General features: G+C 36.2%; 1 protein-coding gene across 1 annotated transcript; it reads right to left on the reverse strand.

Annotated features, from left to right (window-relative positions):
* Positions 1-1,738: 1,738 nt before the first annotated feature.
* Positions 1,739-23,063, reverse strand: LOC113230011 (probable peroxisomal acyl-coenzyme A oxidase 1). Its single transcript, XM_026463732.1, has 14 exons — positions 22,926-23,063; positions 17,851-18,042; positions 14,902-15,058; positions 12,782-12,950; positions 12,343-12,466; positions 11,014-11,258; positions 9,547-9,707; positions 8,742-8,904; positions 8,266-8,456; positions 7,960-8,109; positions 7,721-7,826; positions 5,912-6,064; positions 3,040-3,156; positions 1,739-2,200 (listed from the first exon to the last, which is right to left on the reverse strand). The coding sequence occupies exons 2-14, from the start codon at positions 17,972-17,974 to the stop codon at positions 2,054-2,056; spliced, it is 2,007 nt and encodes a 668-aa protein (XP_026319517.1). The 5' UTR covers positions 17,975-18,042; positions 22,926-23,063; the 3' UTR covers positions 1,739-2,053.
* Positions 23,064-23,414: the final 351 nt, after the last annotated feature.

A 23,414-nucleotide genomic window follows, 5' to 3' on the forward strand; every position in this document is an offset into this window, starting at 1 on the left:
CGTGGTCCATACACAAACGCACTAACGCGTGAAAATAATAATGGCGTCACCGTCAATGTTGAAAAGGCAAGGAATTAATTTAAAACCGAGTGTAGTTACAACGTAACATTTTTAATGCATTTACATTATGAAAATGGTTCACACACAAGTACTTTTTTTTATTGAATTTCCGCAGCACAGCGATCTCTGTGAAACTGCAGGTTTATCTACTATGATGAATTATTATAATGTCAAATTAGAATTATCTTTTTGGTGTTTGTGATTATTTTTAAGTGTTGTTTTAAAAAATATCCTACAAAATAGGGGCGTCCACATTTTTATGCAAGATTTTGTATAAGTGATAGTCGTAAATAACAAATAAATCATTTATGCAAACACTGCCACTGTGGAAATTTTGAAGACTGTCTACTCACTAGAAACAACCCAATACAGTGAGGAAATGTGTGACGTGGTTAACTACTTGACATTCGATTATTGTACTGGCTTGACGATAACTATACTGCCCCATTTTATTTAGTACCATAAGAAATTCATGTAACCAAAAATGTCCAATACGTACTGACGCTATTACTGTACTCTGATCGCAGTTTGTATCGATTACGTATATTAATTAGTAAAAGGCAAGAATAAAACAAGGTTTCGCCATCCCAAAATATATGTAATCTTTAAATATAATTCTTATAGCAAATATAAATATGACATTATCAACAAAATTACAAAATGTACAATCTTCATGTATGACGTTAGGAGTTACCAGAGATGGACTAGCGCCCGGGTTTTAACCCGGCACTTTGTTAACGCCGGATTTAAATTAGGTTAAAATCCGTTAACACCCGAAATCGAAGAGAAAATCTATTTACATTAACAAAATCTATATACATTTATATATAAGTTATAAATCGAGTTTTGTTCACATTGAATGATATTATTGCAAAAGTTTATTGCTTTTTAATCTGACGATTTGATTTGACTTTCTATTGAATCGATTCGCTTTAAAAACGCACTCAAATTAATCGAATCAAAATTAATTACATCGTATAAACTTGAATCGATTTTCATAAAAATTCGTGAGAATCCACAGGATTGCAAGGTGGGTATTGTATGGAGTTGCCTCTTTTTTGTCTAAAAATATTTTTTCAACGAAATTTGTATGAAATATGGAATTATACCAAATTCCGTTTTCGCCTTTTCTGCCCAGGTGTTTTGAGTAAAAACCCGGTTAAAACCCAATCAACTTGCCAAGGCAAGTTGATTGGGTTTTAACCCGCTGCCCATCTCTGACTGTTGCTGTCGTAGGTAACCCCAAAACCATAGTAGAATAAGACTAGTACAGTAATATCGCGGTGCACACGGGTTGCACAGGATCGTAGGCGACATTCACTATAGAATGGAAGCATTCACTTGGTGTTTGAAATATAAAATAAATATATTTTTTGTAATTTGAAAATATATTTTGTGTGTTTTGTATTTTTAAATGTATCGTTATGCATATATACAAACTCGCATTTCATTTTTATTTCATGATCATATTCTGGTCATTCGCAGATTAGTGTTCACTACCTAATTTTTGTGGCAATTTTTATTATTTAAATATTCAAGTATATTCTATATTACATAATCGAGTAATTATTAAATAATATTTCACGTTACAATACTCGACTATTAAATAATATTGAAGGATAAAAAAACGAACATTTAAATAATATAAATTGCCACGAAAATTAGGTAGTGAACACTAGTCCGAGAATGATCGATTCCATAATCGAGATATTAATCCTCGATGCTGGTATAAAAATATCAATATGTAAGCAATACGTTTAATATTGCATTTAATAAAGATTATTTCAATAACATAGCACGAGTTTTTCTCAAATTATGTTTTGCAACAAGAGGCGCATCTAAAACAATAATGTGACAACTCTACACTGGTGAATGACGCGCTGAACAAGTGGAAGTTACATGCTACCTGTCTTATACTATGCCAAAACCCTGCCCTGTGGTATTCCATATTAGTCTGTAACATCAAGCATATTAAACTACTGCTGATATTTCTTTACAATTTTCCCTTCATAATAAGAGGTTTGAGGTATTTATGGAAGCTCTGGTTCACTGGCTCAGCGTTTAAAGGACTCTTCTTTGCCTCAGCCATAAGACGCTCGTAGACCATCCCGTCGTAGGCACCGAGCGTCGAGTTTAGAATCTGAAATTGAAAGCATAAATGTACTACTGTTTCTGGATGTTACAGATTACATAGTAAATATTAAGAGACCCCCACACTAACATCTGTCAAGCGTTAGGGTTTTACCAACGCAGGCGTATACCCGACGTTGGGCACTATTTAGAGGGTCCAACATCCGTCCGAAGCAATCACTGTCAAATAAGTAATAGTCGACTAAATCAAAAGAACGGGAGTACACCCCCAACAACCGCTCATTTACGCCGCGCTGTCTTTACCCCGCCGCAGCGCGGACGCCGTGTCGATACCGTGCGTACGTTGTCAAGACGCTGACGCTCTCGAAAAACGCTAGTGGTCTCTAAGTTGCAGGTTTCATGAACGTCAAGAATCTGAATTCCTAAAGCCCAGTGGCGGGACGAAATGGCAAAGGACGTCGTGTCGTCATCGTCGTGCTCGCGCATAATATCTCTTCAGATCAGTCGTAACGTTGCAAGCTAGTCTATTATCAATTGTATATTAAAAATAATAGTTTGGGACTTAATGCTGCTTATAGTATTTCTTGCTAAAGATGAAGAAGAGAACTATATTTTGGGCGAATAAATTTCGGAAATCTGCCGAAGCATCCCAAAGGCTGTCGAGACATTCCGGAGACTGCTGGCCGGTAGGTATCCCTAAACTAAAAATCCCTTGTCGTACCGTCCCGTCACTGAACGCCGTCTCTACTACAGCGATGGAAGCCCATAGTCGGACAACGCTTCTCCACGTACAATGGATACATAATATAAATGATGATGAGTTTGAACGTTATTATGGCCTAAATAAGTTAATTAATTTAATGTTGTAGATGACAATAGCATTCTTACCTTATCTGCAAGGTCAAATCCGTCAACCAAACCGACAGCATTGGGTCGAATCAGACCGAGGAGTTCTTCATATCGCTGTTGCAGTATCAAAATGTCGCTCTTGGATATTGTTGAGAACTGAAAAAACAAATTGTAATATAAACCTCACTTCATCAAATTAACTTTCGCCGGAAAAGAGATCTTTTATATAGATTTGTATTGTATAAACTGAGTATTCCATGTAAACTGAAGATATTGATAGGTTTTTTTTGTTTAATGTAAAGAAGGAGGCAAACTAGCAGACGAGCCACTTGATGGGGTGTGGTCATCGTCGCCCATGGACATTTGCAACATCAGATGAGCTGCCAACGCGTTGCCAGACTTTGAGAGCCCTGTAAATACGCTTTTTGAAGAACCCTGTAAGATAAGCGCAAAAGAAATAATACTTCAGGATTAAGATCAGTCCACATCTTGTAGGTTCGAGGAAGGAACGAACGAGATGCCTGCGTGGTCTTACAATGCCAGGCATCTAAGATGTGGAGATGGACTCTACTCCTTTGGCGGGAGGTGCGATGGTAGAAACGAGACAGTGGCACCAGTTCGAAAAGTTCCTCAGAGCACTCCCGATTATAAAGTTATTATCATCGTAGTGCCCTTACAGGGTTCATGTGCTGGAATGCTATTACGTAACACCTCTGTTAATCCACATGGCACAATGAATAAATTAATTATGAATAAAGACGATTATATAAAAGTGGAACAATATAATAAAAAGGCTACCCTTTCGATTTTTTCTGAATTTTTGCTAAACTTAAGTGGCTAACCGTATTTTATATGTCTTTTACCTTTACGATATTACGACATTCACAATAAATCGTTTTATTGAACAGCTTACACTTCCAATATTATTATACAAACGTCTGGCAACTATATTATAAACAAAAATATTGAGTAAACAAGTACAGAAATAAAAATATCATATATAAGAGTCTATACCATGTATTAAATGTCCATTTCATCAGTAGCTAGTATGAATTGATAAGATATCAACTGACGAGATAAATGCCTCCGTGGCCGAACGGTTACCATGCTGGTCTGCCACGCAGAGGTCCCGGGTTTGATTCCCGGGAGAAATATTGTCCACCCGCGAACGGGGTTTCTCTAGTGCGGGGCTATGAGTGTTTGCGTTATTTATTATTATTATTATTTATAAACAAATCGTGCGCCTGGTGGTAAGCGACACGCCTACCCATAACAGTTGCATTGTAACTCAGAGATAGAAATCGCAAAGGTATTAGGAGTACTGCCACTGCGCCTGTCAGTGAGAGACGTAAAGTTGACAAGTCCTCTATGCCTGTTGTTTCACCAAATCTCATTCAATTCAAGTACATTGTTAACAGTTGTAATCAAACCTGATAACAATCACGTATTACGTCACCACATTAGTAGAACATAGATTACGTTTTCTATCTGAGCCTTTCAACAAACAATTAAATATAAGCCATTTGTCTCACTATCACAATTTAATTACTTTCTGATAACTATACATTTATACATTTATTTATACAACTATGCACTGAAACAATATCAATGCATATACCTACTAATGCTTAAGTCCCAAATTTATTGATGGTTGTTTTATAACGTGGCTAAGACTATCCATAAAGGCGTATTGAATTGATAAATACAAGATGTCATAAATAAACAAATATGTCAGGCATTCAAATCATTTTCCTAGCTTCGAACTAACAAAACAAACTAACTAACAGAACGAATTGTTCTGTTAGTTAGTTTGTTTTGAACTTGAACTATAGATATAACACGTACCTGCATAATAGGTTTACAGTTGCCACCAGGGCGGTAAGTAAGCAATTACGAACAGAGGCAATTATATTTGTAACTCTGCCCTCGTAACGAAAAAAGGCACCACTTTGCATACTTTATACAGCAGTTGTGCCTTTTTTCATTACGAGGGCAGAACTGCTGCTACGCCCGTGTTATGCAATGTTTTTCAGCATACTTGCGAGGAAGTTGAAAAATAGACTTAAGAATCCCTAAAATAAGGAATAAACATGTTTGCTTTCATTTTACGTGCGAATAAAACGTAATATTTTTTTTAATTTATATGTTATCGCATTTATAAGTATGCATCTTATCAAAATTATAAATGAAATAAAGCCGATTGTATTCATATTAACTTTTATAAATTAAATTTAAAAAATCCACTGAAATTTGGGTTCGCTTAATGGTTCCTAAAACAGCTTCCATGTACTTTCTATAGTTTTGGATTTCCGCATACTATCCAATTAAAAAAACACTGTATAAACGACAATATGCAATTAATTGCAAAGTATTTACATATCTGAAAAAACAATTTAGCTGTGTGGTTCAATATATTATATTTATTATAATTATATATATATGTATTATAACTGCCTCCGTGGCCAAACGGTTACCATGCCGGACTGCCATGCAGAGGTCCCAGGTTCGATTCCCGGGCCGGGAGAAATATTTGTATGGCCTACATTTATTTCTCTCGCGAGTTTGGGTGTAATTTGTGGTTGTCTACGTGTGTGTCCATGGCACCCGCGACACATGGTTTCCCTAGTGCGGGGCTATGTTGAGTGTGTACGTTATAAAAATTGTTCATTAAAAAAAATTGCTAATTAACACCCAAATTCACGACAACTGCCTCCGTGGTCGAACGATTACCATACTGGTCTGCCGGGACAAATATTTGTATACTTCTATTTATTGCTCTCGTGAGTTTGGATGTCATGTGATGGTCTATTGGCACCTGCAATACGGGGTATCCCTAGTGCGGGATTATGAGTATGCGTGTTGTTAATATTATAAAAAAAAAGTCTCGATTAGGAAACAGGCAACTACGTACCATCAAAAGATCTCCTGTCTTCTCGATGGCCCAATACACCAGGTACAGTTCAGATAGTTGTGTCAGTACAATGCCAAGGTTAGCAGATGCTGACTTTGCAATCTTCTGTGTCTCTTGCCAGTACACTTCGCAGAGTACAGCGCGGCAATGAGCCTGTATGAAGGATGTACTTTTAAGATAATAGCTCTAATAGTATTGTATTTCTATATAGTATAAATAAGACAAATAGTGTCACCATACAAACGTAGCAGCGTGACTAGTGTGTGTGAGCGATCGCCACGCGCTTTGTACAGACACACACATTCATATAATCTCACGGTGCACTCAAGTTGAACAGCGCGGGTGCTCACACCATTCTTTTTTTTAACCGACTTCAAAAAGGAGGAAGTTACGTGATAACTCCGGTATTTGTATGATTCTTTTTTATTGGAAAATGGGTACTTCCATAGTGGTCCCATTTCATTTTGAAGAAAATCATCCACCTCTAAGGGTGGCTAAGGGGGTTCGCGCATGAAGATTCACATTTATAAATAGCGCCTAAATTTTACTTAGGAGCAATTATTTTAATGGTTGATTTTGCTATTTCTCCAATTCAAGGCGTTTTTCTCTCAATATACTTTGAGTAGTGAGAACCGATTTTTATTATTTCCAGTGTCAAGTCCTGCATAATGGCGAATTTAAGGATATTCCAATAAAACTTAGCAAATAGACGTAATTCCACGTACTTTTAAGGTCTGAGGTTTTTTTAGTACTCTGTACTGAGATTATTATAATACCAAGTGCCGGGGCGAATAAGTCGTAAGACCTAAGGGCACTGCCGCTATGCCCGTCACCTTGAGACATACGTTGACGAGTCCAATGTGTCTGTAATTTCACCAGCACCCTTACCCATTCAAACCGGAACGCAGTAATACTTACATTACTGCTTGGCGGCAGAAATGGGTAAGGTGGCAGTACTTCCCTGGACGAACTCTTTCACAAGGAGCTGTATAGCTACTAAATTTCATTCTAGCCGCTCGGTATTTAAAAAATGATATCAAATAGTAGACTTTGAACAAGAGTGCCGCAAATTCAGAATTACTTGGTACTTGGTGTAACGGGCTGGTGTCCGCAACTCGACGACAAGGCGCCTATTTTGCGTGTTTCAGCAATTTATATATTCAAATTCAGAATTATTCAGCATTTCATTTCGATTTCATTCACACGCATAACAGGTACACCAATCCGCGATGCTGGTATAAATGTATGTAAGTACTGCATTTAACAAAATTTATTCAATAAAGCACTAAAATATGTGATAAATATCTTCATATTTTCAAACAAAATTAATGTTTACTAAAACAAAAGTAATATTTGTAAAGTACAATTAAAATAATATAGTGACAACTCTACTAAAGTTTGTGTTGTCAGTAAAAAACATTATTTCTTTAAAATATCAAAATCTGGTTATTTTCACACAAACGACAATATTTAAAAGTTGTGAACGTTTGTGTATCCCTAGCACAAGTATAAGTCCCGAACCACTATAAACGTAATAATTGAGATTCTGAATAAAACATTTTTTTTAATTTGTTAACACCCTGTGAACACGTTAATCCTGTAATTGAAGTTGACCTTGTTCTCTTCGACGATTATGGAAGAAGTATATTTTATGTACATGTACAGGGTCAAGAGCACGTCAACCTTGACACTTAACACTTAAATCCAACTCTATGCCGCTTACGATAATAACGGCCCAAAGTGTCAAGCTTGATGTGCTCTTGACTGTACCTGTTAGAAAACTTGTACAAGAAATTCGCAAAACATTACCTCACTGCTGTTGACGAGTTGAACGGACGATAAATTCCAAGAATCTTCGTAATCTTTGCCTGATCTTTGGTGCCTTTTAATCGAATCGTAGGCCGTTTTAGTTTTTCTGCAAAATACAAAATTTATCATTTTGTATCTGTTAGGAACTTCAATACATAAAGGAATAATATTATTTAAAAGATTAGGGGCACTTATCAATCCATTGTATACAACAAACAATTCAGGACCTAAACACTCACCCTGCGGCAACCGCTTGTAGTCCCCTGATGATACCTTCGGGAGTATTGTCCCATCTGACATTGTTATTGTTGAGGAAGTTTAACATGTAACCAACTGTTGGCGTCATTGCCTTGCCTTCGAGAGCTTGCTTCCAAGCTTTGACTAGATATCTGGAAATATTCAATGAATTGTTTCAAAACAGCTCAATGCTCTCATTAAAAAAGCTACCAAAGTAAACTCTACATGCGAGCAATGTCGGTCACTCATTACACTCCCCTTGCGAATATGAGTCAGGTTTTCCAAGAACTCATCAATAATCTTCTTACCTTGCTGTCTGCAGTAGCATGACAGTGTACTCGCCCTCGTAAGTGACACTGGCGGTAGTGACACCGTAGATTATGGGCAGATTCGACGATGTCATGTAACCGTGACCGCCGCAAGCCCAACGGCACTGCTCCACGCAGATTGACGCGTCTTTGCTACACACTGCTTTCATACAACAAGCAAGAGCATGCAGCTAAAAATAAAAGGGATATTATACCTCACATCTTTGTAACGAAAACAAGTCAATTATCATGGAATGACCACACCTATATTATTTTAAATAGTAGATAGTATAGTGCTAATACACGTAACTATAGGCGCATACTGACTGTGACTGGTAAACTATATCATCTTCACTATTCCGCCCGCACGACCAATGTATACTTTGCCCTTTTGGCATCTTCCCAAAACAGCGATTAAAGAACATAAACTGTCGAGTTTACTTTCCATTACTGGAGGTGGTTTTAGGCAAGCTTACCTCAGGCAGTTGTTCCGTGTTACCAAGCTTCATATCACGGTTGAAAGACGCGAAAGTTTTCCACAACCAATCACCGACAATTCTGAAGGCGTGACTGGTGGCAATAGGGACGAACAACTTGTGCTGCTGCGTCACGTAATCAATGATCTGGGGCTCTGGTTGACTGAAAAGAGTTGGTAGGTGAAAAATTTAAAAAAGGTATCTTGATTTACACTTCATAGAAATAAAAGAGGAAAAAAGGAGACATTGTTCTTATTAAACCAATATCACAAGGTTGCTGCACATTTTAGGTGAACATTAGTACAATAATGTGGTACAATAGCACAGGTATCGACGAGAAATGAATCTAATTATCTTGCATATTAAACTGGAGGGATTAGTGATGCGCGACTTTGAATGTTACTAATACTAATCATTCGAATGGGCAAATCATTCACCTAAGTCGAAGCCAAGCACAATCATTCGACTCAACTCGAATGCCCCTGCCAGTCGGTCGGGTGCACAAGTCGAATGATTATTGTGTCGGAACTACTCGGATCTCCACCAGATCATTCACTGTGTTTACTTATTTATTTATTTTATTTTTTACAACAAAATATTCCTGTCACATTTACGGTATTTACCACATGTCAGAGAGGACTAGGTGATCACGAGTATCGTTGTGCTTTATGGAATCTATGGGTTAGTAATGAATAATCATTCAGATTTAATAAAAAGCAATTACTAATGAGTCGAATATCGAAATCTTTCGCAATCGCACATCGCTAGGGGGGCTAAGCTAAAAGGAGCTCTTTTAGTTACTCACTTAGGCTTCAACTGCGACTGGTGCCTCACAGCAGCGTAACGAACAGCAATTGTAACTGCTCTGGCTATCTCGAATGAGACATCGTTAACAATGCTTACTCTCACGAACACCATCGTTCCGTATGTCAACTTGTCATTCGTTGACTTGACCATTGTGCCATCCTGGAAAACAGTTCAATTTTTGCACTTGTACGTACTATATAGTAGCCGTAAATTCTATAAATTATTGTTTAAGTGAATTAGTAAATATTAGATAAAAATCTATCAAGATAGTCTCGGCTGGCAAAAAAAAAAAAAAAAAAGAAAGAGAGGTCAATGCTTCAAATCCCTGCATGAACTAGTCTCATTAATTTCTAATTCATGTATATTTGTTAATATTTAGTAACAATATGTGCCTCTCGCTAACATTCAAATGTTCACGTCCAAGAAGGTTCACAACTCTTAGAAAACGTTCTTAACCCGTATAGGGTATAGGGCCAGAATGATAACGGTCTACTGCCGTTCTCCGTCCGACATCCGTCCGAAATAATTACTGTTAAATAAGTAATACTCTTCCATATCAAAAGACAATGAGAAGTATGAAACTTCTCATTCGCATCATGCGTGTTTTATTTTGATCGAATAATAGGTACCTATTTAAGGGTAAGGGTGCTGGTGAAATTACAGGCACATGGGACTTGTCAACTTATGTCTCAGGGTGACGGGCGCAGCGACAGTGCCGCTCAGATCGCGTCTGCCACGGTTTGCTAGAAGACGTCGGTTCGAATCCGGCCGGATCGAAGGAATTTTTTCTAAGTGTTCGATCTTCGTATTAATAATTATAACAAACTGGTGGAGTAATTTCACAAAAAATAATTGAATATCAGTTCAATACAAATTTTGTTTCATATAAAGACACGCCAATTGACACTTTTTTCAATCAACTTTTTATTAAATGTCGTCAGAAAAATCTCGTTGAAATTATCCCGTGCGCAACGCGACAAGTGTTACGTAAACTGTCATTCCTCCCGCACCGCGCAGCTACCTCAAGAACCGACTCAATCACAAACCACATAAATACTAGGACTCAATTAAGCGGTAGACCTTGTAATTAAATATAGATTTATGTCGTTCAAAATATAAATTACTATATTATTTCACATTAATTACCTTGTTTAATCTCGAGCTAAAGACAAAAACGTATATTTAAAAAAAATATATGCCAAGTACACCTATTAACTGACCACGAATTTGCATGTACATGTAAATATACATGCAAATTCGTGGTCAGTTAACAACGTGGTCACTTACAACAACGTGGTCAAATATATTAACAACGTGGTCACTTTGCTTCTCAAAAGCAGTATTGCTATCAGAAAGTGAAACAGCATAGAATAGCAAAATATATAAATAGCAAAAAGCATATAAATAAACCCACAAAACCAAAACGTGATCTGCAAATGAAGAAATAAAAAAAGAAATTAAATACCTTCAAAACTTGAGCGTTCTTCATGAGCATGTTCTCCCTAGGTATCCTAAAATGGTCAAAGCCAAGAAATCCATTGTTAGCAGTCTGAAAACCTTGTTTTGGACCAATTTCTCCAACACTGATACCCGGAAGAGGCATGTGTGTTTCGATGTCTCTGATCTGTACGAAGAACGGGTAGATACCTTGAAATTCTCCTTTAGTGTGCAGTTGAGCTACCACGATGCAATGGTTAGCAGTATGAGCCACTGGAAATGATAAAATAAGAAGCTTAAACACAATGACAAGTTTTGTCCCGTAACTCTTTACAAATAAATTTACCAAAAGTAAACTTTTAAGTTTTTGATATACTATGACACTTTTTGATCTATATTTGGTAGTAAGTTCGTACGTGCAAGCGTCCACCCCTCCGTCCGTCCGCTCCTGCGTTTTGCTTCTGTACTGGTTACCGCACAGAGTTATCACAGCTTAGGGCGAACAATTTCATTATTTTTATTTTTGTTCGAGTACGAAAGTCAAATCTGATGAATTATTAAAACTTATTAATAAAAATTATTAACTGCCTCCGTGGCCGAACGGTTACCATGCCGGACTGCCACGCAGAGGTCCCAGGTTCGATTCCCGGGCCGGGAGAAATATTTGTATGGCCTACAATTATTTATCTCCTGAGTTTGAGTGTAATTTGTGGTTGTCTATATGTGTGTCCATGGCACCCGCGACACAGGGTTTCCCTAGTGCGGGGCTATGTTGAGTGTGTGCGTTATTTATTTAAAAAAAAAATTATGGAAAGTTATTGCTTATGATAATTATTACTAATATTGTCGTGCGAGCCTTATTTTACAAATAAGGCTGTATATACATGGATCAATTTATATTTTTCTTTGAACAAATTGTTTGCAGTAATAATTTATTACAATTATATGCAATTGAAAATATACTCGTCTGTCCATAAATACGACAGTGTCAACGATCGTGTAATTGCTATTTATCCTATTACTATCCTCTTTAATCAATAAATCTATTTAATTGGCAAACTGTTTGCGAATTTTTCTTTTTTGTTTTGGATATCCGTAATCCGACCGGATAGTAAAATTAGGCCGGATAGGCCGGATACCGGATAGTTACCGGATATTCGTTTCATCTTACTACTTAATAATACTTACTAGGTGAAGCCTGAAAACCAGCAAATTGCTGAAGCTTTAATTTTTGACGCAGTTTTACGTAAATTTTATGTATTATATTGAAGAACCAAGCTATTTATTTAATTTATTTATTAATCTTTTTATTATAGTTTTTTATTTTTCAGAATTATAGCAATTATAAAAAACTTACATCCGCCAGGCCACCATTTGTAAGAAGTAAGCGTAGGGCTGTGAAGAATGAACTCTTCTGTTTTTGGATCGTAAGTAGCCGTTGTTTCCAATCCTCTAAGGAACGTTCCGTGACCAAGCTCAGTCTAAAACCATAAACAACAAAGAATGTTAACAATTAATAAATAATAAAATAAATAAATCCTTTAAGAATGAATACAAAGATCGAACACAAGTAACAATTCTGGAAAGGACTACTATGACGAAACAACTTAAGACAAGTTGGTTGAACGGTGGCCCTGGTTTGGTAGGAACACGGGTTCGAGTTGTGTTCAATTCTTTGTATTAATAATAATTATAACAAAGTAGTGAAGTAATTTCACAAAAAAATAAATATCATGGTATTAAACTGAAGAGAAGCAGCAATAAAATATTATGAACAAAATGAAGGGGATTCTTACTTGAGCATAAGTTCCAATATAATGCAAATTCAATGCCAAAGGTAGCCATTTAGCTAGCTGTTCAGGTGATGCCTGTCCAAGGATAGTGGGCACAAACATGCCCATGTGCAACATGAGTGGTGTAATATCCTTGATTGTACTGCTTAGTACTCTGTACGTATTTGAGGGTCTGGAAACAAGTCGTGAGTTGAAAATGGGGAAACGAACGGACCTGAATTTGTTGATTTTTCAGACGACAAATAGTCTAGTTTTGTTAGTAAACAATGTTGATCGCAAAAACTATGTTAGTAGTACTAAATAAAAAAATTAAAATACAAATTATGCTTCATACTCGAGGCGAAAAAAGCTGCCGCATAGAAGGCGAATTACATCTACTGACAATGGTTTCCAGTATAGAGTTAGAGCTGGTATGAAACCTGCAGAGCAATGAGGCTGACTTTTTACGCATAATGGCATAAAAGCACCCGTATGCGTCAGCGCAAACATGCCTGACGAACTGCAGAAACGTGGCAGCCCCAACAACATCCGAAAACCATTGTTGTACTGCACTCATAGGGCGCAGATGGACTTAAGCGAATAGTCGGTCCAAAGGCTACACGAGTAGAAAACCTAGCGGTACGCTTTAAAAAGCAGGATTTTTACTTGTTCACAACCGCAACCGCTAGTTGTGCAATGCACAACGGGAAATGAGTGTGCCTACAGCTCCGGTACCTATCTGGAAAATAGGGAGGGTACTAGTAGGAATTGCTAAACAACTTATAATCAAATACAGATCTAAAAAGTGTCAGCAGCTTGATTTTGATTGCTTCACCCGATCGGAAACTGAGTCTTTTCCGAGTCGAGCCGCATAATTGCTATTCACAACTGGCCGATCGGAAACTTTGACATTTCTAATCGGAACAATAGTTAATTTAACTCACAAATTAGAAAGATATAATAGGAATCAGGTTCATCTTCTCGCTCAGAAACCCATCTGATTTCGAGACTACCCAATCGGTTCAATTCCGAGAGTACTTCAAAAACTTAAAAGTTTATTTTTGATAAATTTATTATGCTTTGTCAAAAATCATGGAACAAAAGTTGTCGTTTACTCGGCGAGGCCAGTGGCAGTGTACTGGCAAAACTCCACTGGCCACTCGTCATCTAGTCTATATTTAGTGGCAGTACAGCTCCTTGTAAAAGACTTCATCCGGGAAGGTACTGCCACCTTACCTATTTCTGCCGCCAAGCAGTAATGTGAGCATTACTTCGTTCCGGTTTTGAAGGGTAGGGGTGCTGGTGAAATTACAGGCAAATAGGGACTTGTCAACTTATGTCTCTGGGTGACGGGCGTAGTGGCAGTGTCCCTCCGATCGTTGCGGTTTAAAGCTCTCATTGGCACTGCAACTGTTATGGACAGGCGTGTCGCTTACCACCAAGCCCACGACTTGTTCGTCCCGTCACTTGGTATTATAAAAAACCAGTAGATATACATTACATTTCTTATGAAGTCGCAGATACAAATAAACGAAAGTATCAGCACACTAGCTAACACTGATAATTTAGATGTTGGGTTACCATATACCATCGAGTACATAAATAGAAATAAAGACGAAATGTCATTTAATTTGTAAACTATTCTGCCAAATCATTACGGTGAGAACTGCGCTCCGATTGGCCAGCTCGAATTCGACGACTCCTATCAATTGTTTCACTTCAAATCGACCAGTTTAACTTGAGCTTTGCAATAATGGCCTATAACTAAAAAAATACATATTTAATATTTAATTACCGATGAAATGTGATTCGTTTATTTTGTAATCAGATGTTTTGCTGTTTATCCCACACCACCGAATGAAATAGGCCCCCTTTATTGGAGATATTATCTTTATTACAATAAATACAGAATATTTTTAGAGTATACGGAGACGTGCTCACAGGTCAGTTGTTGGCGCTGTACTATTTCAGCTTTCTAATTTGTGATTTCAGCGCAAATGAGAGTTGATATTTAAAAGTGATATAAGGCTTATTTGCCTCATGGGTTGCAAAGGATGGATTATTTCGTCTCTATTTCTGGTTATATACTCGATGCCATATACCTCTCCCAGTTAATTAAACCTTTCCTCGTTCATGTAACTTACGCGAAGTCCTCAAATCCAGAATGCTCCAAAATATGGTCTTTGAGTATCTCATAGAGAATGCAAGCCTTCTTGACAGCAAGCTCGTATCTTTCCTTGTGACTGAGGTATTCTTCAGGGACATCATCCCAAAGTTCTTTCGTGTTGAATACGATGGTTTCTACAAAATTTAACGTCGTGTTATCGATTCACATTTATACAGAGAGGTAAAGCAATCGAAGCTAATGAAAATCCTGCAATTGTTTAATTCTTTTGGCCCTGACACCGCGTTATAATTAACAGTTATTTAACAATAGATCCCTGTGGTCAAAGACTATACAGGCCCTGAATATAAATCAAGGTAATAATAAATAATGTATAATAACATCGATATTCTATTCATTTTTTTCTCGGCATCGACTATGATATTGTCCAATAAAGAACTCTATTAGTGTCGCCTTTTTTTATGTATATACCTTGCCGGGGAATACCACCTCTCCCATTTAAAAACTCAAAATTCATCTTTTATGACAGAGGTTATAATAGTCTAGTACAGATATTCAAAATAATTAGTACACTGACACAACCTGTACTTGAATTCAGTACGTTATTTGGACTTTGCAATTTGCGTAGGTCTTAGCAATTTTGTGTTGTATTCAGTGCAATTATGAAACTAAAAACAAAAAACCCTGTTTAGAACTATTTCGTTGAGATCTTTAGAGTATTTACTTTTCCGCTTCCGCTTCCGTTTTCGCTAAGATTTACTTTTAACATCGGTTCCTGTTTCTGTTTCCGTTATGACACTTTCGTTCCATCACTACTTCTGAACACCGGAAGAAGTCCATGACCACGGTCCATGACAAACATGCCAACGGGCTGATACGGGATCAGGACTTGAACTGATAAGGTCCCTGTGCAGGCTTGCTTGCATAGGTGCTCTTTCCGTATAACCGAAACGTTGACAGGAAGGGGCACTATAATAAAAATATATGGGGGTGACCGTAGAAAGACTTAATCTTCCTTGAAAACAGTTCATTGAGTTACCCTCAGTTATTGACGCAGTTCAACACTCCTTTTAGATTGTCCAGGACTTTCGCCTATGTACCATGTTCTAAAAGTAACGTCTTTAAAACTTGTTCCAAGCTACATTGTTATGTTTTTTTAAGTGTACCACCAACCTATTATTTTTTCTGTTTGCCCCAATGGTTTACTACTAAAGAATGCCTGGTTAACTCCGCCATTTGAACTATAGTGTATTGTACAAAAAGTTTAAACAAATAAATAATATGATATACGAGTGTTATAAGTAGAAACTTTTAATACATCGACAGATTATATTCACCTGGTAATATAATAATATTTTTTGTGAATATTTGAATCGCTAAAAATTGTTTCGGATGAAATCGCATATATTTGTTTTTTCAAACAAACCAACGTTTCGGGTCCTTTACTGGTCCCATTGTGACGGCTGACTGTCAGTCAATAGTGTGACCATGGGACTTGTAAAAAGCAAATATAGGCGATTTTTTAAGCAAAGTTAACTTTTCTATTGAAAGTAAATGTCCTCAAAACAATAAATAGCAGGTATTTTCAATGGCATCATGCCAACGTCTTACTATAGTCAATACATCATAACAGTATCATTGGAATTCGGTGGCGAATACTTGGTAACCTATAATGGTATTGGTCCAACCTAATTAAGCCACCAATCTTCCGCCTCACAATTTAATTATACGGTGTTCCTGAGATTATAAAATCTATTGTTAAAGTGAAAAAGAACAATAAATTATTTTAATTGTATTAAGATCCGAAAAAATAGTTTTATAATATAGTATCGAAGAATCCGTTAGCTAAAATTTAGTAATATATGGCCCTCTTTTCTTATGTGTTTTAATAATAGGTAATCTTACATTCTTTATCTTCCACAACTGCTATCAATAAAAGATTTATTATTATAATTATCCGTGTTCCACCCATAATATCAAATACGGACCTAATTTATTATACATTTAGATACGATCTCTACTTAAAAAAATTGACCAATAGGTGTACCACCTATGTGCACGTTTGAGTATATAGATTTAAATGATAAGATCGCATTTCCTGCTAAAATTATAATTTGAATATGTTATATACCTAGTGTTACACAATTAACAATATTTTAATATATAAATATTCACAAAAGTTGTGAAAAAATAAACAACAGACTCCGTGGTAGCCTAAATGGTTTGACCTATCGCGTATCAAGCAAAGGCCAGCGTGACAGACTGGCCTAAACCCTCCCCCGAGATATGGGACGACGTATAAAAGGGCTAACGATGATGAAAACTTATGGTACTAATTAGTTCAAAATAACTTGTTTTAATACTCGTAATGTTGTGTTTGAGTAATCTTTTAAAAATTATTATTTCGGATATCTACATATTTTAGACTGTTCTTTTCTATATTTTTTTTTAATGGAAGAGACGGTATTCTCCGACTGTGAACCATACAATAAGTGGATCGAGCAATAAGAACCTATACACAGGGCGTTTTTATTACGTGCATACGACGTGCAGAAACAATATTCAGTCGCAGCTAGTAAATCTTTATACATGTTAACATTATAAAATGTTCACGCCTACTCTATAAAACTATTATTTGACCATAAATACCATTTTATGCATAGAGTTCTTATAGAAAATGAAACTATTTTTTCGCATCTAAATCGCGTATAGTTTTCTTTTTTCAAAAATCCCATAGTAACGGCTGGCTGGAACCTTTAAATGACCCGAAACGTCGGTTTATTAAAAAAAAAAACAAATTTACGTGATACATCACGAAAAAAACTCGAAAAAAAATATTTCCAATTTGTAACAATCGCGAATGCCTAAAACTCGATTCGCGTATAATAATTTGTTTAAAAATAATTAATCATTCACGATTTAGATTTGAAAAAATAGTATAATGTTATAGTCAAGGATGATAACTTACCAACTTCCTTTCGCATCTTTGTCATCTTCTCGCCACCATCAACAATGTTAATCAGTTCCTGCACATTGAATATGCACTTCTTCCTCTCTCGCAATAAGTCCTCATTTATCTTCCCACTGGCCATTTTTATTTATATATTTTTTTCACGCCAAAATCCAACCAGTCTACAATCCTTACGAGCACCGATTAAATCTATGAAGTACGAATTTTAATCGTTGAGTATTACGGATATTGTATTTTTTATAATATCGGTTATCTTGACTGATGTCTACATTGACGTTACCATATCTCATTAGGTATTTGCAGTCCGTGTTATTGTTTCGATGGTAATCACTTATTAATAACTAGCAGCTATTTTTACCTGTTCTTTAGTCTAATATACGAGTACCTATTAGTAGCAATGCGATAGTGTTCGTCCAGGGAAGTACTGCCACGTTACCTATTTCTGCCGCCAAGCAATGTTGTGAGCATTGCTGTTTCGGTATTGAACGGTAAGGGTGCTGGTGAAATACAGGCACATGTGACAGCTTATTATTTATTTTATTTTTGCTGCAGCTATGGATAATGATATTAAAAAAAACCGTATTTAATGATTAAATTAAAAAGACAAATTTTAACATGGCAGTACACCATGTTAAACTAGCTAAGTTATTTTTTAATATTTTTATATATTCGAGTATATTATTGTGAAATATTAAATAATATTTCACAATATTATACTACACTCGAATATTAAATAATACTCATAATAATATTCTAGAATATTCAAATAATAAAAATTTCATTCTCGAATTTCATTAGAAAAACTATTAAATATCGCAATATACCAGTTACAGTGAATACTGGGTTGTAGAGACGACGTTAATCGCCTGGACTTTCACTTTTCGCAACGGTCTGACGGAAATGCAACTGCGTTATACAAGGCGGTGGTTCCCAAGTACTCGAACTTGTCTAGAAAAGCAAATTTACTCTCTCTTTACCATTGAGTTACAAATAAATAGACGGGTCTAATACAAAAACCACGAAAAAAATGTCCCAAGTCAACCTATTTAAACGTAGTGACATGTAAAGGAATATGAAAAAGCTAAAACGTTGAATTTAAATTGTAATATCATCGCAGTACTGTCTAATTTTACTTGCTTCGCTGTCAGTCGAACAAACGAAGACTAAAGCGTGAATGACGCTCTGTATACGATTTTAACGCCCTATAAGTTCGGACACTTTTTAGCGCGGACCCGACGTCCATATAATTGTAAGTCAATGCTCTTTACGGACTTATTGCATACGATAATCTTTGATTAACTGGAAAATTCGCTTTAACTTCGTACTTTTATTTATTTATTATTTTATTTATATATATTTAGCTGTAATTACAATCATCGTAGTACCTAACTAAAACAAATTTATGTATGCACGTACACATATAGCACCAGTGGAGATCCTTGTGAAAGATTTCGTCCAGGGAAGTACTGCTACCTTATCTATTTCTGCCGCCAATCAGTAATGTTGCATTACTGCGTTCCGGTTTAGAAGGGCAAGGGTGCTGGTGAAATTACAGGCACATGGGACTTGTCAACTAATGTCTCAGGGTGACGGGCGCAGTGGCAATGCTCCTCAGATCTTTGCGATTTAAAGCTCTGAGTGGCACTGCAACTGTTACGGACAGGCCTCACTTAGTATTATAAAAAAAAGAAAGTGTGTAAGGATCAAGGTATTTTTTTAATTTGTGATTACCCTATTAAAATTAAATGAACGTACCTATAAATATAAATGTACGCAATTACTTATTTGTTTGTTTTTTAAAATTATGAAATTGACCAAAAAACCGTTGGTGTTAAAAAAAAAGTCATTTAAAAAACCTGACTTTCAAGAACGTGCTTGATCCCTAGAAACGTTTGATAAGTGTAACACTTTGTTGTACAAACAATTTCGTGGAGTGCACGAAAAGAACCTCCTCGCAATGGCGTACTGGCAATGTCCTCTGTACGTCTGATACATCTTGAGCAACAATCAGCGAGCAAATTACGCCAATAGCCAAATCCTTTCATCACGGTGGAAAATATATCCCACACTTCAGCGTGGCGGCTTCTACTAGTGACGGTAGCGACAATATCTTCTGGGCCACAATAGTGTAACATGCCACTGTTACGATAAGAAGAACATTGTACGACATCTGTTTACTGTCATCATAATCACGACGAAACTTCGCTGTTATTGTTATAAATTATCAATTCACATATTAATATTGTAAATAATATAATTATAATGTTTGTTAAAGAACTGTTGGTTTGTTATGTTTGTTATAACAATAACGCACACAATCAACATAGCCCAACTAGGGAATCCCTGTGTGCCATGGACAAACACATAGACAACACCAATTACACACAAACTTACGAGAGAAATACATGTAGGCCATACAAAAATTTCTCCCGGCCCGGGGATCGAACCTGGGACCTCTGCGTGGCAGTCTGTCATGGTAACCTTTAGGCAGTTAAGTGTTATGAACGCCATAATGAAATTTTAGAAACAATCACGTTAATCTAGATCATAGTTATACACGTGAATCTTTTATACTAAAGTTATCATACAGTAATTTATAAGAATAACTAAAGACACCTGGGACTTGTCAACTTATGTTTCAGAGTGACAGGCGCAGTGGCAGTGCGTTTCATGTCTTGCGATTTAAAGCTCTGAGTGGCACTGCAACTGTTATGGGCAGGCGTGTCGCTTACCACCAGGAGCACGAATTGTTCGTCCCGTCACTAATGTCCACTTAAGTATGTCTTAAGTCAATGCTTGCAAGGCAATACTCAAGTCCCTGCCATTAGGGTCGTATTTCCAGTGCTTGAAATCATACTCAGATCCTGACTTGAGCATTGAGTAGAGTTCTGGAATACGGCCCCAAGAGTCGTATTCCAGAACTCTGCTCAATACTCAAGTCAGAACTTGAGTATTGCAGTGAGCACTGAAAATCATACTCAAGTCCTTGCCATTAGGGTCGTATTTCCAGTGCTTGAAATCATACTCAAGTCTGCTCAAATCCTGACTTGAGCATTGAGTAGAGTTCTAGAATACGACCCTTAATACATTGTATTGGCTTAAGACGTACTTAAGATTAGTGCAAGTGGACGTTAGTACCTTTAAAAAAAGCAGCTTTAATATGTGTCTACGAGTTTTAAATAATTTACGAAATGAATTTAAATTGTTATAAGGATCTACAATTATTTTAGAATTGACAAAATTGATTCGTTGCTTCTGTTGAAATAAGAATTATATAGAATTTACAAGTACTAATTCATACCTACTGTTAATTTGGAATGCAATTTATCGTGGAGACCAAATGTGAAATTCCATTAATATTTCTACACCTCTCTTTAATAGCTTGGATTCTATGTAATTTTACTTAACATCCGTATAATTTTGGCAAATAAATTTATTCGATTATATATCAATTGAAATGTCCTTTGCATTTTGTTTTTGAGTACGTACAAGAATCTTATCTACAGCTAAAACGCGTTGTTATCTGACAATGAAATGGCAATGCAAATACATCGCATTATTATAAGTATCATGTATTTTACGTATTACAGATCAAAGTTCACACGAAGATAACAAGGATTTATTTTTATCTGTTGCGTGAGACTTTGCACCGAACGTACTTTTCTATTAGGAAAGATGGCTCATACTCTGATCAGGTTAATGGACGTTTGCGTACAAGACCCATATTAGTTTTATTATACAGTAATAAACCACTTCTTATTTTATGTAAAAAAAATCTTGAGGGCAATAAAAATTTGATATATAACCATTGACTTACAAATAAATGGACGACGGGTCTAATACAAAAACCACGAAAAAAATGTCCCAAGTCAACCTATTTAAACGTAGTGACATGTAAAGGAATATGAAAAAGCTAAAACGTTGAATTTAAATTGTAATGTCATAGCAGTACTGTCTAATTTTGCTTGCTTCGCTGTCAGTCGAACAAACGAAGACTAAAGCGTGAGTGACGCTCTGTATACGATTTTAACACCCTATAAGTTCGGACACTTTTTAGCGCGGACCCGACGTCCATATAATTGTAAGTCAATGTATATAACATATTTTTTATTATGTGTAAACCCTAATTAGGTTTTTGCCAGACTTCGTCAAAATTAATATCATCATAGTCTTGGGCGAACCTTGCGCGGTCTGTTGTAGTTGAAATAAGACCGATAACTTTCTCTGGGTGATTAACAATGCCTACAAAACACACTAATGTTTTGCTCTAACATACCTACATTGTGATATAAAAATACATTTTTCAATACAGAAACGTAGATGTGGAAAAATAAAATATGAAACAAACACCTTACTACCAGTCTCCTACAAATTTTTTCACTTTAGAAAATAAGATCTGTTTCTGTGCCAAAAATTGTAACCAAAATTTCTGGAGAGAAATAAATTTATTACTATTATTATTATTATTCCTCGGTACCCACAGTTAAGCGACACATACCGTTGTAAAGTACATTGACTATAAATCTAGCCATTTATTATGTCAATTCTGTACGTTGTAGATATGGTTTTTATACTTTGGTGGGCCATGATCTTTGACCTTTGTCTATGTTAAAATCGAGATTATAATAACCTAACCATCTCTAAATCCCGAAATTGCTACCCGCTAATTATCGGAAATAATAATGTAATGTTGTACTTACAAGGACGTCTGTCGGTATTCTAAAAACGACAAAAACATCTGGAAAAGGTCATTGAAAAATCTTATATATTCTAATTACGCATTGTTGTAACTAATGAGCATTGAATCTTGGTTTGAAAATTAGCGCTCTACTGCGTCTGACTAACAATTAAAATACAGCCATCTAGCGAAAATTCTATTAACTACAATAGTATCAACATCAAGCGACCTAACAAACTTATCTTTTGCAGATAGCAAAATAATAACATGTTGTTGAATCATACCTCCCGTACCCCGCAACTCTTTCCCTTCTCATCATAGACTACCATGAAAATTCAAAATAAAGTTTGTTACTCTCACACAGCGACTGTCATAATAAAACAAATTGACTTACGTTCATGGAAAATTTTACGATGCGATTAGACAATTTTATTGTGCGCATTAAGTAATGCACAATGTTTATTACACGGGGTCTTCTCTACATTTTGGTCACATTTCACATCTTGTACTAAAATGTTAACAAGCAGTAGAGACGCGACGTCAACACGGAGCCACTAACACTGATAAACTAAATGAATGGACCAATGAGAATTGTTGTCAAACCTTGTAAAAATAAATACATATCAGACGCCTTTTCCTTAACAAAGAAGTAATATGTATGGGAGTGTACTCTCATATCTCATGTAAAATATTATATGTAGTATGCAGTCGATCTGTAAATATGTATTGTAAAGTTCTCGTAGAGTAAATTATATGGGCATTCAAGGTCACGTATGCGCATTTGTTGATTGAGAGGTCGACACACGGTTCGAATCAGGGTTGTCGCTGATGCAGGATTTTTACACATCAGCGGATACAGATGCGGCTGCTAATTTTTTGACCT

Source organism: Hyposmocoma kahamanoa, unplaced genomic scaffold (assembly GCF_003589595.1).
Source record: "Hyposmocoma kahamanoa isolate Upper Pololo Valley unplaced genomic scaffold, ASM358959v1 63, whole genome shotgun sequence".
Taxonomy (NCBI): domain Eukaryota; kingdom Metazoa; phylum Arthropoda; class Insecta; order Lepidoptera; family Cosmopterigidae; genus Hyposmocoma; species Hyposmocoma kahamanoa.